A 21,106-nucleotide genomic window follows, 5' to 3' on the forward strand; every position below is an offset into this window, starting at 1 on the left:
AGAACTGCTTTATGTTATTTCAATCCTGTAATGTCTTCTAAACAGCCTTTGATACTGTTTTCTATTTTTCTTTGTAAAAGTATAAATAATTTAAAAACTTCAACATGTTCCAAGTATGAAATCTACCAGTATGCCTGTATCTGGTTTCATCCACTCTTTTCTTTCTATAATGAGTTGTTGATGCAGGTTGAACAACTTCTGCTTATACACTATTTCCCATGCCTTCTTACTACTCAGAGACTTTTGTGTAACATCAGGTTTTTTCTCTGGGTTATTATCAACAAACACATTTTACCTGTTTTCCTTTAAAAAAGTGGGAAACTTCAGGAAACCATCCTTGGATTTTTACATCCCCTTCCAGCCACCATCCCATTTCTGTCTCTTCACTGCAAAATGCTTTGGATGAGTTGTCTGTACTTGTGCTTTTTCCTTATCTGGTCTATTACTTGCACCACTCCACCAAAATATCTCTTGTCAAGGTCATTTGACCTCCTTTTGGTAAATCCAAAGATCAAGCCTCAATCCTTATACCCTATATGTATCATCATAACATCGATCCTCATGTCCTACATATATCATTATACCATCTCATGTATCGTATCATATGTCAGTGGCATTTGCTATCACCTGATATACCATTTCTTAGATTCTGAACTTGAGTTTCTCTTGATTCTCCTAATACTCTCCTCACTGATTCCTGTCTTATTTGTGAGATCTTCCTCAGCTTCTTTTAACTTTGGGGTATTCTAGTGCTCAGTCCTTTGACCTCTTTTCTGTCTAAATATACTCCTTTCTCTCATTCCTGTCTTTCATATACCATCTCTGTGAGACTACTCCCAGATTGACAAATCTATCCCATACATGTCCTCAGTTCCTTGAACTTAACACTTTTATTTAGATGTTTAATAGGCATTTAATTTTTTTTTTAATTCATTTCAGAGAGAGCACAAGTTGGGGAGAGGGGCAGAGGGAGGGAGAGAAAGAATCTTAAGCATGCTTCATGCTCAGTGCAGAGTCCAACATAAGGCTTGATTCTGTGACCCTGGGGTCATGACCTGAGTTGAAATCAAGATTGGACATCCAACTGACTGAGCCACCCAGGTGCCCCAAGACTGTGGGAATTATAATGAATAATAGAATGAATTTATTTCTAGGGCACATGGGTGGCTCAGTCACATAAGTATCAAACTCTTGATTTCAGCTCAGGTCATGATCTCATGATTAATGAAATTGAGCCCTGCATCTGGTTCTGTGCTGACAGCATGGAGCCTGCTTGGGATTCTCTTTCCCTCTCTCTCAGCCTACTTGTGTGTGTAGTGTGCTCTCTTTCAAAATAAATAAAGAAAAAATTTATTTCTTACCTGATTCAGCAGGAGAAGCAGTTGCCAAAATGAGATTTTGAATAATTTATGTGCTTCATTCGCCTAAATGAAAATTTCTCAACCCTGAGTGATACATAAAATCTTTTTAAAAGAAAAAAAAAACCTGAGGCTTAAATTTGTTATAGTGTTTATGCAAATTTGCAGGTGTAAAGCTGGATAGAATTTTTGTGTTGGATAGAAAGCATCCAACTTTAAAATACATACATAAAGGTATATTTCAAAACCTATATGGAATATTTGAGTCTTAAGCCAAATTTTGTTTGACTTACACTGAACCACCTGATAGTTTGATACTCTGTTGTCTCCACTGGGCAGGTTCTTCTGTTATCATGAGCTGTCTGATGCCCTGCATTGCCCACCACCTGGCTCTGTTCAAACTGTAATGGAACCTTTGATTACTTCACTCTACTTCTGATCTTGTTTCACCGATATTGGCAGCTTCATAGTTATACTACAAATGTGATTGTACATCTCAGGGATTGAAATCATGTGGCAATATCTATTTATAATGACCCAGGTGATACAAAACATACTTACATTAAAAACACACACAAAATTGAACACAAACACAGAAATAGTATTTCTCAATGAGAACACCTAGGTGTACGTCTCTCAGCCCAGTTTGGGAAGTGGAGATGGTATCATTAAAGCTGTAATTTTCAGATTGCAGATGTAGACAAAGAAAAAGAAAGCTTAGTGATTTTTCTCAAAGCTACAGAGCTATTAGTGGCATATCCAAGGCTCATACTCAAAATACATTTCTTTTAAAGCTAGAGCTTTTTTCAAAACTGCCCAAAATTAAAACCTTACGTTGTCCTTAAATGTATTTGCTATGAAGTAGGTATCTTTTAAATAGGGTAATTTAACATTCATTTATCCAGAAGACAAACTGTTTATCTGTTTACTGTTTTTTAATAGCAATTTTCTAGTTATTGTTATGTGAATGTGTACATATGAAATAAAAGGTTTTTTTTTGTTTTGTTAAGACCCCTGGCCATACCCCTTCCTTAAGATGGGATGAGACACCAGGTCGTGCAAAGGGAAGTGAGACTCCTGGAGCAACCCCAGGCTCAAAAATATGGGATCCTACACCTAGTCACACACCAGCGGGAGCTGCTACTCCTGGACGCGGCGATACGCCAGGCCACGCAACACCAGGCCATGGAGGTGCAACTTCCAGTGCTCGCAAAAACAGATGGGATGAGACCCCCAAAACAGAACGAGGTACTTCTAGTGGAGTTGGGGGGTGTGTTTGAGTTAAATACTGATTTGATGAGTGGTATGTTTATAAGAGGATTATCTGTTCCATCTCTAGTCCTGGGAAGACAGGTAAATAATCAGCTGCTTTGGGGACAGATAAAGGACTAAGCAGATCATATGCCTAATTCTTTTACCTTTTTGAAAATGTTTAAGATTTATTTTAGGAAGAACATAGAAAAGCTTGTAGACCATCATTTCGTTTTTTATTGTGATAAAATATATATAACATAAACCATATTAACCGTTTTAATTCATTGGTGTTAAGTACATTCATTTTTTTAAAAAAATTGGTTAATTTTTTGACTTACATCCAAGTTAATTAGCATATAGTGCAACAGTGATATTAAGAGTAGATTCCTTAATGCCCCTTACCCATTTAGCCTTAACCCATCCCCCCTCCCACAAGCCCTCCAGTAACCCTCTGTTTGTTCTCCATATTTAACAGTCTCTTATGTTTTGTCCACCTCTCTGTTTTTATATTATTTTTGCTTCTCTTCCCTTACGTTCATCTATTCTGTGTCTTAAAGTCCTCATATGAGTGGAGTTATAGGATATTTGTGTTTAATTTCGCTTAGCATAATGCCCTCTAGTTCCAGTTACATACTTGCAAATGGCAAGATTTCAGTCTTTTTGATTACTGAGTAATACTCCAGTGTGTGTGTGTGTGTGTGTGTGTGTGTGTGTGTGTGTGTACACGTACACATGTATGTGCGCTCACATGTGTGCAACACATCTTTATCCATTCATCTGTCAGTGGACATTTAGGCTCTTTCCATACTTTAGCTGTTGTCAATAGCACTGCTATAAACATACGGATGCATGTGCCCCTTCAAATAGCACACCTGTATCCCTTGGATAAATACCTAATTCCCTTGGATAAATACCTAGTAGTGCAATTGCTGGGTTGTAGGGTAGTTCTATTTTTAATTTTTTGAGGAACTTCCATACTGTTTTCCAGAGTGGCTGCACCAGTTTGCCATGTGTTTTGTTAGTTCTTTATGAGCTAAGGCATGGCATGTTAAAACTTAAAGTACATCTGCTGTATTAAAATTTCATAAAGAATTTTTAGTGCTGTGGGAGAGTGCTTAAACATACAGTAGATGAAAGAAGCAGTATAGAGTTTTGTGCGCAGAGTAATCTAAACTATATGGACAAATGAATAGAGGCTCATGATGCATAAAGTGGTTGTCTCTGGGTTGTGATACTGTGCATGGTTAAAAAAAATACTTTTTCTTCCTATTCCTCAGTGGTAATCAGTGGGAAAGAAAAAATGAAGGAGAATAAAAATGAAATAAAAATTAAAATAAATGGGCCTCCATATTAAGAATATCCTGTTTTTGAATTTGATCAGTTTCAGTATGTTAGTTCTTTGAGAATAAAATAATTTTTTGACTGGTTAAAATTTTGTATTTATTTACTTTTTTTCTTTAAAGATACTCCTGGGCATGGAAGTGGATGGGCTGAGACTCCTCGAACAGATCGAGGTGGAGATTCAATTGGTGAAACACCAACTCCTGGAGCCAGTAAACGGAAGTCCCGTTGGGACGAAACACCAGCTAGTCAGATGGGTGGAAGCACTCCTGTTCTGACGCCTGGAAAGACACCGATTGGCACGCCAGCCATGAACATGGCTACCCCTACTCCAGGTAGAAACTCTCCCAGTGGAAATATTTTTCTCCTGGAAATATGCTGAGTGTTTTTATCTGAGGTATTCTGTGTGCTATTAATGCCTATTATTAGCAAGAATAATCAGATATAAAAAGAAATCTTTGTTTGAGTTTATAATATAAAACAATTAGAATTGAGGTTAACTGTTTTATCTTCCAGGGACCTATGTAACAATAAAGACTTAATGCTGTAGATTGTTACAGAAATCTGCTTTTTTTGTTAGGTCATATAATGAGTATGACTCCTGAACAGCTTCAGGCTTGGAGGTGGGAAAGAGAAATTGATGAGAGAAACCGCCCACTTTCTGATGAAGAATTAGATGCCATGTTTCCAGAAGGATATAAGGTAATGACAGTGGTATTTAGAATGTAAATTTTCTTTAAATGTTCTTCAAAAAAATTAATTGGTCAGGTTTGCATTGGCTTTGCCCAAATTTACTATTACTAATTCTTTCAGCTATTTCCAAGTATTTTTTCAGTTCCAAAAAGTAATAGAGATGAAAAAACTGAATGATACGAAGCTTTTATTACTTTTGGAAGGTGAGGAATTTCCTGGACTTCTAGGACCATACTTTGAGAACTTGCTGGGGCCTTGGGGATATTGAATAGCTTCTTGCTTCAGTTTATTATAGTACCAGGATTAAGATCATATTAGATCATGGTTATTTTACTTTGTGCTTCACAAGGTTTTGTGTATTGAAATTCATGGATTGCAAATGAACACAAAGAATATTCTGTTTTCACTGTATCAACTTGGAAGTTTATTTTGAATTACAAAATTTCCTAGGTACCTGGTACTCAGGGACCATTTTGCTGGTCTAAAGGTAGTCATATAGCTAGAACTTAGGTTCCAGTGGCCTTTACAGAGCCTTATATTGCCAGTGCCCATTGCTTTTAAGAGTTTGTATGTGTGTTTTCCCCGGTTGTTAGGCTTATATTAGAGTGTTTCAAGTGTGCATGAATTTCTGCTTTACACTTCTTGTATCTTCCACATAGTGCTGTGGGTATAAACATTTCTACAACTTAGTGTTGAGACTGCTTGATTTCCTTAGTATCCATAGGAGAGAAAAGTCTTTCTTAGTGAATCTTAAGTGAATTTCTTGGTTTAATCAAATGGTGTATTTTATAGGGGTTTGGTAAATATTTTTGGTTTTAGTTTTTTTGTTTTTTGTTTTTACTATTTTAGAGAGAGAGCATGAGCAGGGTAGAGGGGGAGAGACTCTTAAGCAGGCTCTGTGCTTAGTGGACCAACACAGGGCTCGATCCCATTACGGGATCATGACCTGAGCTGAAATCAAGAGTCAGATGCTCAACTGACTGAGCTACCCAGGCACCCCAGATTTAGTTTTTATGAGTTTTGTCAAGCAACTTAAGATTCTTGCTTTTACAGTGCAGAGATTTATGTGATTTTAAATCTTAATTTTATTAAAATTAACTCTTTATATATCACGTGCACTTTGTGAACTTATTTCCATTTATGACATGTCAGCTCACCAACATGTTCATACAGATGAATGTTTGAGAGTGATCAGAATTTTAGAAGCCTGCTTCGTGTATCTCCTCATTTCCCAACATTACTAATATTCTTAATGTGTATTTTAATCACCAAATGAGAAATGTTTGTTGTACAGATTTAAAAAGGTTTTTTAAAATATTGATTCCTTTGAGAGAGAGAGAGAGAGAGAGAGAGAGAGAGAGAGAGAGAGAGAGAGAATGAGCAGGGGAGGGGCAAAGACAGAGGGAGACACAGACTCTAAACCAGGAAGCAGGCCCCAGGCTCTGAGCTACCAGCATAGAGCCTGACGCGGGGCTCAAACCCATGAACTGTGAGATCATGACCTGAGATAAAGTTGGAGGCTTAACTGACTGAGCCACCCAGGCACCCCTGTCATACAGAATAGGCAGAAAACTTCGTAGCCAATAAACTGTTAAGATATTTTAAGTACAAATATTACTATGTTATTTTATAATGTCAAAATCCTAAACTGTCTTTTAATGTATTAGGTACTTCCCCCTCCAGCTGGTTATGTTCCCATTCGAACTCCAGCTCGAAAGCTGACGGCCACTCCAACGCCTTTGGGTGGTATGACTGGTTTCCACATGCAAACTGAAGACAGAACAATGAAAAGTGTTAATGACCAACCATCTGGAAATCTTCCATTTTTAAAACCTGATGATATTCAGTACTTTGATAAACTTTTGGTAAGTGAAAATAGCATAACTGAAATATCACTTTTTATTTAGGACTTACAAATTGCAGTATCTTAATCAAACTACATTTTCTTTCTTTTTATTGTTAGGTTGATGTTGATGAATCAACACTTAGTCCAGAGGAGCAAAAAGAGAGAAAAATAATGAAGCTGCTTTTAAAAATTAAGAATGGAACACCTCCAATGAGAAAGGTGAGTACCAGTTCACTACATCCTCATGTTCACTATAACTTTTTGTTTAGAAATAAATAATCTCTTTATCTTTACCAAGGGCATAGTATAAGAGAAAGAAAGGTGTAGTATGAAAGATTTTACTTTTTTAATCAAATAGTTTTATGCTGTAAAATGAGATTCTCCTTTTTGTTCTGAGGGCCTTTTCATAAAATTTTTAAAATTTTTATTTATTTTGAGAGATAGATCCGCGAGAGCACTAGCCAGGGAGGGGCCGAGAGAAGGGGAGAGAGAATCTCATGTAGGCTCCATCTTAGAAACTGTGAGATGGTGATCTGAGACAAAATCAAGAGTCAGACGCTTAAGTGACACTGAGCCACTCAGACACTTTTCTAACTTCAGAGTAATTCGATGGGAATGTACTTAATGCTGCTATTTGTAAGATGTTTTGTGAAGTTCACGTTATAAATAGTAAGTTAAAGAAAATCATGAGGGGAGCCTGGATGTCTCAGTTGGTTACATGTCCGTTTTCAGCCTAGGTCATGAATTCTCTGTTCCTGAGTTCAACTCCCACTCAGGATCTGTGCTGACAGCTCAGAGCCTGGAACCTGTTTTGCATTCTGTCTCCCCCTCTCTCTGCCCCTCTTCGCGTGCGTGGACACTCTCTCGCACTCTCTCTCAAAACTAAGTAAACACTTAATTTAAAAAAAAAAAAAGAAAATCATGGAGTAATTAGTTTGTTCAGTATGCTTTACTCTTTTTTTTCCCCAGGCCGCATTGCGTCAGATTACTGACAAAGCTCGTGAATTTGGAGCTGGTCCTTTGTTTAATCAGATTCTTCCTCTACTGATGTCTCCCACACTTGAGGATCAAGAGCGTCACTTACTTGTGAAAGTTATTGATCGAATATTATACAAACTTGATGACTTAGTTCGACCATATGTGCACAAGGTTTGTTCTCCTCAAGTAGTATTTCTAATGGTTGGATATTTTTTAATATAAAAAGAATTAATGGATTTCTTAAGCCACTTATTATTTGTGAAATTTAAAAAATTCTTAAAAAGTAATAGCTGATGCATGTTTTCACAACAAAAAAAGGGAAATTTCACCCCCTTCCGTGACACTCGGATTAACCAGTATTACATTTACATGTCCTCTTGGACCTTTTTCTTTGTACAAGTACACAGATGTGTGTGTGCGTATATTGCATATGCATATATTGAAGGAACTTTTTCTCATCTTTGCTAAAATGGATTCAGATTACTCCTATTTTTTCATTTGCTTTTATTGGTATTATGTTAGGATAAGGAAAATTACATGTCTGGACCATGCCATTTAGTGTTGAGGACCCATCTTTTTGCTGGCGGTAATAATGGCTTAGAATTGTTAAATGAAGATCAGTGTAGAAGTTATTTTTTAAAATATTGGATATTTGTTACTCTGTGTGATGAATAGTTCTCCCCGGTTCTTGTATGGGGTTTGAAATTATGTAATTAAAAATTTTAATTTGTCCCTTGATTTACAGAGTCCCGTAATTCTAAGTATCCTAGCAAAATATATTTTGTATGCTTGTGTGTTTGTTACATAAATGACCTTTAATAAGAAAATTTTCTCAATATGTGCTTAATTTTGTTACAGGAGTATGGCATTAGTAATTGGTGTGAAAATGTAGCTTTTTTTCTTTTTCAGATCCTTGTGGTCATCGAACCATTGCTGATTGATGAAGATTACTATGCTAGAGTGGAAGGTCGAGAGATTATTTCTAATTTGGCAAAGGTATTTATGTTATATTTCTAGAAAAGAAAGTTTTGTATCCATTGATGGGGATATATTTAATTTTAGAAGGAAAGCATTGAAGGTTAATGTTATCAGCTGATGACTGTCCTTTTTTCTTGACTTTTTAGGCTGCTGGTCTGGCTACTATGATCTCTACCATGAGACCTGATATAGATAACATGGATGAGTATGTTCGTAACACAACAGCTAGAGCTTTTGCTGTTGTAGCCTCTGCCCTGGGCATTCCTTCACTGTTGCCCTTCTTAAAAGCTGTGTGTAAAAGCAAGAAGTCCTGGCAAGCGAGGCACACTGGTATTAAGATTGTGCAGCAGATAGCTATTCTTATGGGCTGTGCCATCTTGCCTCATCTCAGAAGTTTAGTTGAAATCATTGAGCATGGTAAGTTGTGATATAAGTTCATCTTTAAAAAATTTTTTTTATTACAAAGTTTTTTTTTAATGTTTGAGAGAGAGAGAGAAAGAGACAGATTGAGTTTGAGCAGGAGAGGTGCAGAGAGACAGACAGAATGTGACACAGGCTCCAGGCTCTGAGCTACCAGCACAGAGCCCAACACAGGGCTTGATTTCAGGAGAAGTGAGATCATAACCTGAGCCAAACTTGAACACTTAACTGACTGAGCCACCGAGATGCCCCATAACCTATAACTTCATCTTTTTTAAGACAGGGTTCCTGATATTTGGGCTATTGATTTAGAGAGGTAAATGGAGGGGTGCTACCTACAAAAATTTGATATAATTTGTGATGGGACTTATAACATCATCTGCTAATAGGCTGTGATTCATACTGGCTTTTGCCTAATTGTGTCTAATATGAACAGATTTCTGCATTTTGACTAAATGATGAGATTGTGAAAATTGGCTTATGTTGTCACTTAGTTACAACCTGTGTTTGGTTTTCTAGGTCTTGTGGATGAGCAACAGAAAGTTCGGACCATTAGTGCTTTGGCCATTGCTGCCTTGGCTGAAGCAGCAACTCCTTATGGTATTGAATCTTTTGATTCTGTGTTAAAGCCTCTATGGAAGGGTATCCGTCAACACAGAGGAAAGGTGGGTTTGGTTCACCAGACCGATTTTATTTCTCTTTGCATTTCCACTCATTGAATTTAAGGCATCTAAAATCTAATTTACTAAGTATACATATCTTTTATTTTAAAATAGGGTCTGGCTGCTTTCTTAAAGGCTATTGGGTATCTTATTCCTCTTATGGATGCAGAATATGCCAACTACTATACTAGAGAAGTGATGTTAATCCTTATTCGAGAATTTCAGTCACCTGATGAAGAAATGAAGAAAATCGTGCTGAAGGTAATTTTTCCAAATTATTGTCCTGGTTTGGCTCATCTAAATTGGATGCTTCAGAGAGAATGTTAAGCCCAAAACTATTTATCATTAAACCAAGGCTGTATTTACTATTACTTCTTAATAACTTTTTAGGTGGTAAAGCAGTGTTGTGGAACAGATGGTGTAGAAGCAAACTACATTAAAACAGAGATTCTTCCTCCTTTTTTTAAACACTTCTGGCAACACAGAATGGCTTTGGATAGAAGAAATTACCGACAGGTAAACTTACTGTAAAAAATATTGTATATTGTTTTTGTTTGTTTTGAGAGTGAGAACACAAGTCAGGGAGGGGCAGAGGAGAAGAGAGAGAGAGAGAGAGAGAATCTTAAGCAAGCTCCATACCCAGTGCAGAGCCCCCAGCGCAGAGCCCACTGGAGTTCAAGAGGCTCCATCTCAGGAGTGTGAGATCATGACCTGAGCCAAAAAGAAGAGTCCGGATACTTAACTGAGCCACTCAGGTGCCCCGTAAAAAATATTTTCAAGGAATGCCTGGCTGGCTTAGTTGGTAGAGCATGTGACTCTTGATCTCAGGGTTCTGAGTTCAAGCTTCATATTGGTCATGGAAGCTACCTAAAACATTTTTTTTTTCCAAATATCCTTTTCAACTAATTCTTTGGTCAGTTTGAGTGACTATAACACATTGTTTTTTGCCCTGGTCTCAAAATATGTGCTTGCTTTTCGAAAGAGGTGTATTTTAGTCAGCTAATTAATTTCCATTTTGGTTTTGCATACTAGGATAAATACTCAGCTATGAATTAATCTTTGGTTAAAAGAAGTACTTAATCTGGGCTAGGTGAAACATGACTATAATCCTACCTTAAATCATTTTGACTTATACTCACATTTCTGTTTTTTTGGACTTACCTTTCTCTTAAAAGTTTCTAAAACAGGAGTTAACTGTTCTCAGCCTACTTGCTGGCCTGAACATGTCTAACGGGTTTCTTTCCTCCTGTCTTTAGTTAGTTGATACTACCGTGGAGTTGGCAAACAAAGTAGGTGCAGCAGAAATTATATCCAGGATTGTGGATGATCTGAAAGATGAAGCTGAACAGTACAGAAAAATGGTGATGGAGACAATTGAGAAAATTATGGGCAACTTGGGAGCAGCAGATATCGATCATAAACTTGAAGAACAGCTGATTGATGGTATTCTTTATGCTTTCCAAGAACAGACAACAGAGGTAATGATACAGATTATTACAACAAATTGCTACTGGCCTTCATGTTTGTAAAACATACTACTTTTCAAGCAAATAATTATTACTAAAAGTAATTGAATTTTGAAAAATGCTTATATTCTTTCAGTTGTCTATGATTTAAATTTTTTAGCTTTAAAGTTTTTATATTTGATTTTGTTAAAAAAGTATATTTAAATTTTGTTTTAATGTTTTGTTTTTTTGCGTGAGAGTACGAACAGGGAAGGGGCAGAGAGAGAGGGAGACATAGAATCTGAAGCAGGCTCCAGGCTCCTAGCTTTCAGTACAGAGTCCAACACGGGCCCTGATCCCACAAACCATAAGATCATCACCTGAACCGAAGTCAGACACTTAACCGGCTGAGCCACCTAGGGGCCTCTGAATATTAGTATATTTAAACTCTTCAGTCACAAACTGAATTTTAGTTTCCAGTGAATGTAGTTCTTAAATTTAACTTCGCTTTTCTTTTTTAGGACTCTGTAATGTTGAATGGCTTTGGCACAGTGGTCAATGCTCTTGGCAAACGAGTCAAACCGTACTTGCCCCAGATCTGTGGTACAGTTTTGTGGCGTTTAAATAACAAATCAGCGAAAGTTAGGCAACAGGCAGCTGACTTGATTTCTCGAACTGCTGTTGTCATGAAGACTTGTCAAGAGGTAAACTTTTCTGTCAGTTTCTTATTTTCTCACCAAATAGTTTCATGTGAATGGTAACATTTAACCTTTTTTTTTTTTTTATTATTACAGGAAAAATTGATGGGGCACTTGGGTGTTGTTTTGTATGAGTATTTGGGTGAAGAGTACCCTGAAGTATTGGGCAGCATTCTTGGAGCACTGAAGGCCATTGTAAATGTAATAGGTATGGAATTTGCTGGTCATGAAAGAATTTTTTAGTTTTGTTTTTTTAACTTTTTTTTTTTAAGTAATACATAGAATCGTATTTAGGAATTGAGTAATGATTTCTGATAGCGTTTTTTAAGTACCTCAAAATTAGAGTTAACTCAGGATGTCACAAAAGTCATGTTTTCTAAAACTCATTAATATTATACTTCAAAAAGAGAAAGGAGAGCAAGTTGAGGACCTGTAAAGAGAGATGGGAGTAGTTGCCAACCCCAAAATCTTTGAAGTTATGAAATAGAGAATCCTAATAAAAACAGTGTCTCACATGAATGTGTTTGAGGAGTGTGAGGAAACAGTGAAGTTTTTTTTTAGTTTTAGGACAATATTGTAGATTTCTTTAACCTTGAATTAGTGAATGATTATGGCAGGTTTTTCTGTTTGCTCTCATGTTTCAGGAACATAACCAGGGAGAAAAGTGAATTTTTCGAGTTGTTTCATCTATATTTATATCCAGTTCTGTATCCATTCAGTTTTCTAACCCAAAGCAAAAACACAAGTATATTACAAATGCCCTTTTGGGCATGGAGAGCAAAGCTTTCGTTATTTAAGAACATTATGATGTAGCAAATGAATAGTCTCTTTGTTTAATCTTTCGTTGTGGTCGAACATGATTCCTGCAGAAGTAACTTTCTGTGTGGTTAAGAGGAGCCAAAATAACCTAGCAGTAGGTCAGAATAGCTGACATTTTCTCATTTTAGTAAGGGGTTTTTATGCAGTGTAGGAGATCTTTGAACCGTTGCATTGACACGTAATCCCCAACTTAGCCCTGTCTTCTATACTTGAAGATAGCTACTTGCCAAAAATCAGTTACTTGGCCATTTACGGGGCTCTGGTTTGCAGGGAGTTGTAAACCATATTATTGGTTAGGGAAATGGAGAGAGAATCAGAACAAGCAATTCTAGTTAGAGCAAGAGCCCCTGCCAGCTGCCTCCTTTTTTCTCTCTTCATAGGTGTAAATACCATCCAAGTATGCCCTGCATTGCAGGGAGACTGGAGATCTGTTTGTTTTGCAGTTAAAGGGTAAGGGGGCCCTTTTCTGGAAAATTTTGCTTTAATTTACATGTCTACCTCTGGCTTATATTGTTGTGTATGGCCGGAACATAAACTGTCCCCATATTTAAATATGAATTTGCAAATACATTTCAGAACCAAATAAAACTCTTTTGTTGTTGAGTATCCATCATTTTTTAAATCACTTCACTAATTTCTTTCATTTCTATGCATAATCAGAAGTTGTTAATGAAAAGTTAAAAAAATTCTGAGCCTGATCAGAATATGGTTTTTTTTTTCTTTCCATAGGCAGCTGTAAGTTTATATTTATGCCTAGTCTTGTATATTAAATTGCTAAGTAAAAGGTAAAACAAACAAGTTATGTATAGTTCAAATGTTTACTGATAGTGTGTTGACTTTTGTTAAATAGGTATGCATAAGATGACCCCACCAATTAAAGATCTCCTGCCTAGACTCACCCCCATCTTAAAGAACAGGCATGAAAAAGTACAAGAGAATTGTATTGATCTTGTTGGACGTATTGCTGACAGGTAAGCAGATTACCTGAACATTTTTATGAACAGTATAGGATTTTACATTTAGCTACTTTTTTATTCATTTTGCGAATATACTTAATGTTGCTAGTATAAACATATATGGTAAGACTATCCACTGAAATTTTCTGTGAAATTTCAATTTTAGATGGTGATGGGAAGTGGCAATATAGTTTAAGGTTATACCATCATTTCTGAAGATTTATATTTTTATTTACTCTTTAAACTGAGTAGGTAGTCATGTTTTGAGAACCGAATTTGCAAGTTTATCTTCTAAAATTATCATCAAAATTAACTTTTTTCTTTTTAAAATAGGGGAGCTGAATATGTGTCTGCAAGAGAATGGATGAGGATTTGTTTTGAGCTTCTGGAGCTCTTAAAAGCTCACAAAAAAGCTATTCGTAGAGCTACAGTCAACACATTTGGTTATATTGCAAAGGCCATTGGGTGAGTATTATTTGCTTTTATGCATGTATTTTAACTTTATAAGAAACCCACTGTGTTGGAAAATGCTTCTATTTCTATATTTCTATATTAATCTCTAGAGGTGTGGTGTGAGAAATGCAATTGAGAAAGCACATTGTTTAACTACTGACCTCCAGTTTTTGAGATGTTTTCTTAAGTTTCCAGTTGAATTAAAGTACATAGAGAGTTTTAAAATTTATTTTAATCACACCTCAGGAATTTTCAGAGAGGGAAATAGTACCATCTTTAGAATAATTTTAAATCTTAGTTGGTCCCTTTTAGGCATTTAAAATGTTAAGGCCAGTTCTTAAAACAACATAATTCAGGTGTCATGTTAATGCTTTGTATTTTTAAAATGTTTTTCTGAAGTGAATCCCCAGACAACTGAAATTATAACTGTTAGATGATTTGTGGTTATTTGCTTTTATCTAATCAGAACCAAACTGGAAGAAGTCATCTTGGTCAAAATGAGATACCACACATACATGTGGTTTAATAACAAAGAAAATATTTTTAAGCAATAAAACATAAAAGCCAGATTAATTAGAATCTCTTTACCCTGTCACTCTCCCTTGATAGCAGTAATAGAATAATTTATCTCAGCGATGATATAGTTCAGACTTGCAATGAGTAGCCTTTGTGCTTTTTTAGCTTCTGTGTCTTAAGTTTGTGGTGAAGTAAATGATTAATGAATAGATGTAACAAAGCTGTGTGGGAGGGAAGGCAAGTAAAGGAAACTAGATTGTGTGTATTGAGGCATGAGAGCCCATAGTTCAGATACTGCTGCCTAACTCCAGTGGCAATGTTTTGACCACTCTAGAATTGTTCAGTCTAAACTATATTTTAGGAAGTTCACTAAAGACAGAATTACATTTGAAAATGATTCCATTTGGATTTCTTTCTTCAACAGATACTTTAATTTAAATGAAGTTTTTAAGTAGAAACAAGTGCTAGTGCCAAGTGACTTTATTGTATTTTATCATAAAGTTACAAAGTTACCAATAATTATTTACCATAAAGTTTTATTCCTTTGCATTTTTTTTCTTTCCAAAATTTAACTTACAATCTGACAGTTTGCTGACACATTTATTTTTTTCAGCCCTCATGATGTATTGGCTACACTCTTAAACAACCTCAAAGTTCAGGAAAGGCAGAACAGAGTTTGTACCACTGTAGCAATAGCTATTGTCGCTGAAACATGTTCGCCTTTCACGGTACTACCTGCCTTAATGAATGAATACAGAGTCCCTGAGCTGAATGTTCAAAATGGAGTGTTAAAATCCCTTTCCTTCTTATTTGAATATATTGGTGAGATGGGAAAGGACTACATTTATGCTGTAACACCATTACTTGAAGATGCTTTAATGGATAGGTAAGTGACCTGAATTAAATGCAAGAAAGTAGTTATAATTCTTCCTTTATTTTAAAGCTTATTGAAATAATTAAGAAGTGATCTACTTGTTAATGATGCAGTTAAAGAAGGGGGTATACAAGACTGGATTTTTTTATGAAAGTGAATAGACCATTCTCCAAATAATACATATGCTGTAGTGGTTTCCCAAATTTTCTCTTCTAGGTGCCCCTCCTCTTTTTAGTCCCCCCATTCATATCTTTATACTAAATACATTTTGAAAAGCAGTAATTGGTAAACTTTTGTTTTAAAAACTAATAGAAGTCTTGGGGTGCCTGGGTGGCTCAGTTGGTTGAGCATCCGACTCTTGATTTCAGCTCAAGTCATGATCCCAGGGTCATGTGATCAAACCTTGATTTCACGCTTAGCGTGGAGTCTGCTAGAGATTCTCTCCTTCTCCCATGCGTGTGCTCACTCTCTATAAACAAACAAAAAAGGAAAATGAAAGAAATTAAAGTCAAATATAGTTAGAAGAAATGATGAGTGAGTTTAATGGTGTGGCAAACAGACCTGCTCTTTTTAGCTTTATATTAGTGCATGTGAAGCAGAGATTATCATTAGGCTTTGGAATTACTGAACATGGCTATACTGTTCCCAGTTCAGGCCCTCAGCTATTCAGACAGTGACACTGATACAGTACTGCTTGAGTTATTTGACAGATACTTTTAATCATCTGGACGGACATACAGCTTTAAACACAAAAATAAGGTAAAGAAAGGTTTAAGGTCCAGGTAGTAAGGGAGGGGCATCTGGGTGGCTCAGTCAGTTGAGCATCTGATTCTTGTTCTTTGGCTCAGGCCATGATCTCCCAGTTCATGAGTTCGAGCCCCCATGTTGGGTTCTGTACCGACGGCTTGGGATCCTCTCTCTTCCCTTCTTTACTTCCCTCCTCCACACCCTTTGTGTCTGTCTGTCTGTCTGTCTGTCTGTCTCTCTCAAAATGAATAAACTTAAAGTCCAAGTAGTAAGGGAAATGACTGTTTTGGCTCTTTATATTTCAGGAAAGATAAGGTATTCAAATTAGAAACCATTCAATTAGTTTTGTGTACAGATTAAAGTCACTCACTCATGACTTTCCAAAAGGGAGACTTAACAAGATCAGCAGGTTACCAGCAAGGTATAAAAGCAAGACATAGTGACAGAATAAGAATCGGGCTCTTAAAAGCCTGGCCACCTGGAGCCTAGTAAGTCAGAAGCAAGTTATTCAGAGTGCAGCTATCAAAGTGTGTGACCTGCAGTTAAAATTTCTATTCTGTGTACTATTAAAAAAAAATTTTTTTTAACATTTATTTAATTTTGAGAGCGAGAGCACTATTGGAGGAGGGGCAGAGAGAGAGACAGAGAGAGAGAGAGAGAGAGACAGAATCCAAAACAGGCTCCAGGCTTTGAGCTGTCCGCACAGAGCCTGACACAGGGCATGAACCCATGAACTGCAAGATCATGATTTGAGCCAAAGTTGGCTGCTTAACTGACTGAGCCACCCAGACGCCCCTCTGTATACTATATTAAGTTGAGGTGCAACTTGTCGAAAACTAAATGAAAAGAAACAATACTTTTGGGAAATTTATTAATGAGTGATACTACTTTACTATGAAGTCTGATCAATTAAGTGTTATAGTAAATAAGAAATAAAGATGCTAATAAATTCAGTGTTGTTTTTTTTTTTTAATGTCTCTAAGGTGTTGTTACCTTTGAGGGCCAAGTGTGTGAATCACGTACTCGTTATCTGGTGTTTGTCCCAGTTGAGTCACTATAGAATAAATAACTCAATGATTTGTCATAAATCAGTTAACATGGGATGATAGAATTCTTAATCTGTAGGTTTGGAAAAAAATTTTGGTCCTTCTCTCCAAATTGCTTTTTTGAATGAAACTTAAATTTACAAGGGAAGGGATTTAATTTTAGTTACCTTATATAGCAGTATTGAATTACTTTTCAAATCTATCAAATTGTTAGAGCTTAAAATGAGATTGCTGTTATTCATATCCAAGAGTCATGTATTCCATGTTCAGTAGTGTAGTGAAATGCACTGCTCAGGGTTCTCTTGCTCATATTTCTTTCAAAGGTTAATTGGGAATGATGGTTTAATTCTGAACCACAGTGAGTCATTAAAGTAAAAGATCTCAAAGGGAATCCTGTATCTGATACAGAATGCTGTGTATTCAAAGGCATTTTATATCAGGTACATAAGTACGAGAGGTTTGTATTTGCTTCTTGCACTGAATTTGTAATTTAGTTTCTAATTAGGACTGGCAAGTATTTCCTGTAAAACTAAGACTATTTTAACAAAGCATGTTTTTCACCCCACTACAGGGACCTTGTACACAGACAGACCGCTAGCGCAGTGGTGCAACACATGTCACTTGGGGTTTATGGATTTGGTTGTGAAGATTCACTGAATCACTTGTTGAACTATGTATGGCCCAATGTGTTTGAGACCTCACCCCATGTAATTCAGGCAGTTATGGGAGCCCTGGAGGGCCTGAGAGTTGCTATTGGACCATGTAGAATGTTACAGTACTGTTTACAGGTAAGTTTAAGATTTTTAAAGGGTTACTCAGTGAAAAAAGTAATTTAGTTGAATTAAGTCGCTGTTACAATTATCAGTAGAGTAGTTTATACCATATGGGAAAACAGGTGGGGGTGGAGAAGAAATTAGATTTTATCTTAGCTTGTTGCAGTTTTGTGCATTTGTCAGGTTTTTTCTCTCAAAGAGACCGGTTTGGAATCTTGTCTTTATGGTTTGTTGGTTAGGTGCACTAACCAATTTATTGAAAATTGAAATAATACAACCTTCTCATTACTCCAGGGTTTGTTTCACCCGGCCCGGAAAGTCAGAGACGTGTACTGGAAAATTTACAACTCCATCTACATTGGTTCCCAGGATGCTCTCATAGCACATTACCCAAGAATCTACAATGATGATAAGAACACCTATATTCGTTATGAACTCGACTATATCTTATAACTTTATTGTTTATTTTGTGTTTAATGCACAGCTGTTTCACCTCTTAAACTTGCTTCGATTTGGTGATGTAAACTTTTAAACATTGCAGATCAGTGTAGAACTGGTCATAGAGGAAGAGCTAGAAATCCAGTAGCATGATTTTTAAATAACCTGTCTTTGTTTTTGATGTTAAACAGTAAATGCCAGTAGTGACCAAGAACACAGCGATTACACACACTATACTGGAGGGATTTCATTTTTAATCATCTTTATGAAAACTTAGAATTCATTCCTTGTGTTTAAAGGGAATGTTTAATTGAGAAATAAACATTTGTGTACAAAATGCTAACTTGTGTGTGTTTTTTGAACATGACTTGTAAAATGCGGAACTTTGATAACGTATTGGTTTGTGTAGAGTAAGCGGCTTAATTTTATTTTCTGTTACCTGGTTTATAGAAAGTAGTTAGCAGAATATAAACTATATAAAGTGATGGTATCTTTGTCAAATTCCATTGTTCTGTTGATAATGACATCAAGAAGACTAGTAGCTTTGGAGGTGTTCACCTCAAATTAGCACAACTGTCCCATCACCATAGAGAATATAGCACCTTTGCTAACCTGTCTTGAATAATACTATTTTGCACTTACATAGCGCCTTTCATCTCTTGATTTCTCAAAATGCTTTATGAACATGTTAAGGAGAAATGATTCAAGTCCTGTTTAACTCTTGAGTCTGTTTAGAAAGTGGGGAATGTATCTTTACTTTGAAACTGCTTTCTACCTAAGTATTGCTAATAGAATAAGACAATCTTTGGGCTCTTTCCCATGTCATAAGCCAGTACTCAACAATGTATTCAGTAAATACTTGTTGAATACCTACTGTATACCAGCCACTGTGCTTAGTGTGGGGGATGCAAAGGTGCTTTTGACCTGCCCCTTGCCCTTAAGAAATGCAATATAATGGAAAAGGGAAGACACATCTAGTTGCATATTACTCATGTGCTGTGATACTACACACTGGCAGCAGCTGAAATGTCTAGGTTTATGTAAATGGATCTGTAGATGTCAACCATAAGTTGGAAACCATTTAATTTTAGAGGAACCAAACATTAAGGTAGTGCTTACCATGTTTTGGCAACTACTTATATTTTCAGTTTTTCCTAGAAATTTCCTGACCAAAAATTTCTTCGTTTTAGTCCTTTACCCATAGCAGTTTTACCTCCTTATTTTAATACTTTGGTGAACTCGAATGGGAAATGAGATTCTGCAGCTGAGTAAATACGGGATGGCTTTGCTACTCTAAGTAAAACTGTTAACACTGCGACTAGGGGTCTGTGCCTCTAGCTGTTAACACCCTGTGTTGGAGGCTTACATGACCTTTTGTAATTGGCTGACTTTTACAAAATTAATACTGAGCAGTAAGGGACTCTTCAGGCAGAAAGTTGTAACTCCTTACTGTTCCTTGTGTAATGTTGTGACAACGTGTCAGTGTGTCCTAAAACAATTTTCCAGATCCCCTTTTTATTCTTGAAAGTTTTTGTAACAGTAGCCCCCCTGTAACTTTACATTTTGCTATTCTTTGTAGTTAATATCAAATGACGTTCAGTAATTTCTAATCATGAAAACTGAAGAAAATGGTTTCAAGCCAGAATTTGGTTTTAAACCGGTCTTGAAAAAATTTAGTTACAGTTTCACTTCAAGTAGTTGAGTAACTTCAATTTGCTTGGGCCTTACTATTTATGGAAAATATATTTGCTTTGTAGTGGCAAAATGGAGCAAAGGAGACTGCTTTATATGACTTTTACTGATGGCAAATAATCTGAAGACAGGTGAAGGAAATACAGCTATGACCTTAAAGGATGGGACCAAATAGAGGCTCATAGACGTTTGGATAATTTTATATCCTTATTATTGAACAAGGAAAGCATTTTGTGATATACCCATGTGAAAGACGCTATGTGAAGTTTTAACTCGTTCAAAGACTTTTTCTTTCTCTCTTTTGGTGTTTCTTAAAGCCAAACTTAAGCAGGAAGAAAATGTTCTTAAGGGGTGACTGGGTGGGTTTTTCTGTGGGCTTTTGTTGGTTTCTCTGTGGGCCCTCTAATGGAATTGATCTCTTTGGCTGTTCAATTTTTTCATACTGTATTTTTAAAATTTGTTGTACGGTGCCCTGTGAGCATCAAGTACCACCAGATGAATAAAACTTACTATATCTAAAGTCTTAGACCAATTTTTAATTCTAGTTGACTGTATCGTTATTGTGCTGCAGTGTTGTGGTGTGTCATTTAAATAATACTGAGCTCTTCGGGTTGTTTTCCAGACGGGAACTTAATACTGCAAAGTCAAAGAACTTTTTTCTTTAAATAAGAAACTGAAAACAATATGTATAGCCCTATGGGTTTAATTGGTTCTTTGATTTCTAGTGCTTCTTAGGTTAAAAGAAATAGAAATTGCAGCTATTACAGTTTTTCAGTTTGGGCACTATTGACCGGCATCTTGGGTCAGATAACCTTCTCATTGTGGGCGTGCTGCTCAGGTAGATGCCAGTAGCACCCACCCTGGGTTGTGACAACTAAAAATGCCTCCAGATCATGCCTCCTGTCTTGTGGGGCAAAATTTCCCTAGATTGAGTAAGACTTGTTTAAACAGGATTCCTGTGATAAAGCATGATGTAAAAAGCATTTTTTATTTTGGGCAGCAGTTGCCTAGGAAGTGACTAGAAATGCTATTTCACAAATACTTAAACACCTTCCTTGGCTTAAGTGCCTCATCAGTGTTGGGGAAAGCAAGCTGAAAGCATGTAAGATGCTGACTGAC

General features: G+C 36.4%; 1 protein-coding gene across 4 annotated transcripts in view; it reads left to right on the forward strand.

Moving 5' to 3' along the window:
- SF3B1 (splicing factor 3b subunit 1) overlaps positions 1-20,507 on the forward strand; it is a 39,468-nt gene extending 18,961 nt beyond the window's left edge. For 2 of the 4 annotated variants that reach the window (XM_029934158.1, XM_029934157.1), the window contains 19 exons: positions 2,369-2,606; positions 4,076-4,288; positions 4,534-4,655; positions 6,314-6,511; positions 6,610-6,711; positions 7,462-7,641; positions 8,380-8,466; positions 8,595-8,865; positions 9,388-9,533; positions 9,645-9,791; positions 9,921-10,046; positions 10,787-11,008; positions 11,497-11,679; positions 11,770-11,881; positions 13,343-13,463; positions 13,782-13,913; positions 15,031-15,303; positions 17,656-17,872; positions 18,152-20,507. In XM_029934158.1, the coding sequence (XP_029790018.1) occupies positions 2,369-2,606; positions 4,076-4,288; positions 4,534-4,655; positions 6,314-6,511; positions 6,610-6,711; positions 7,462-7,641; positions 8,380-8,466; positions 8,595-8,865; positions 9,388-9,533; positions 9,645-9,791; positions 9,921-10,046; positions 10,787-11,008; positions 11,497-11,679; positions 11,770-11,881; positions 13,343-13,463; positions 13,782-13,913; positions 15,031-15,303; positions 17,656-17,872; positions 18,152-18,310 (3,249 nt within the window). In that variant the 3' untranslated portion in view covers positions 18,311-20,507. Of the gene's footprint in view, positions 1-1,697; positions 1,762-2,368; positions 2,607-4,075; positions 4,289-4,533; positions 4,656-6,313; positions 6,512-6,609; positions 6,712-7,461; positions 7,642-8,379; positions 8,467-8,594; positions 8,866-9,387; positions 9,534-9,644; positions 9,792-9,920; positions 10,047-10,786; positions 11,009-11,496; positions 11,680-11,769; positions 11,882-12,872; positions 12,943-13,342; positions 13,464-13,781; positions 13,914-15,030; positions 15,304-17,655; positions 17,873-18,151 lie in introns of those variants that run through there. The other 2 variants (XM_029934159.1, XM_029934160.1) reach the window with 2 other exon arrangements.
- The last annotated feature ends 599 nt before the right edge of the window (positions 20,508-21,106 follow it).

Source organism: Suricata suricatta, chromosome 3, assembly GCF_006229205.1.
Source record: "Suricata suricatta isolate VVHF042 chromosome 3, meerkat_22Aug2017_6uvM2_HiC, whole genome shotgun sequence".
Classification (NCBI taxonomy): Eukaryota; Metazoa; Chordata; class Mammalia; order Carnivora; family Herpestidae; genus Suricata; species Suricata suricatta.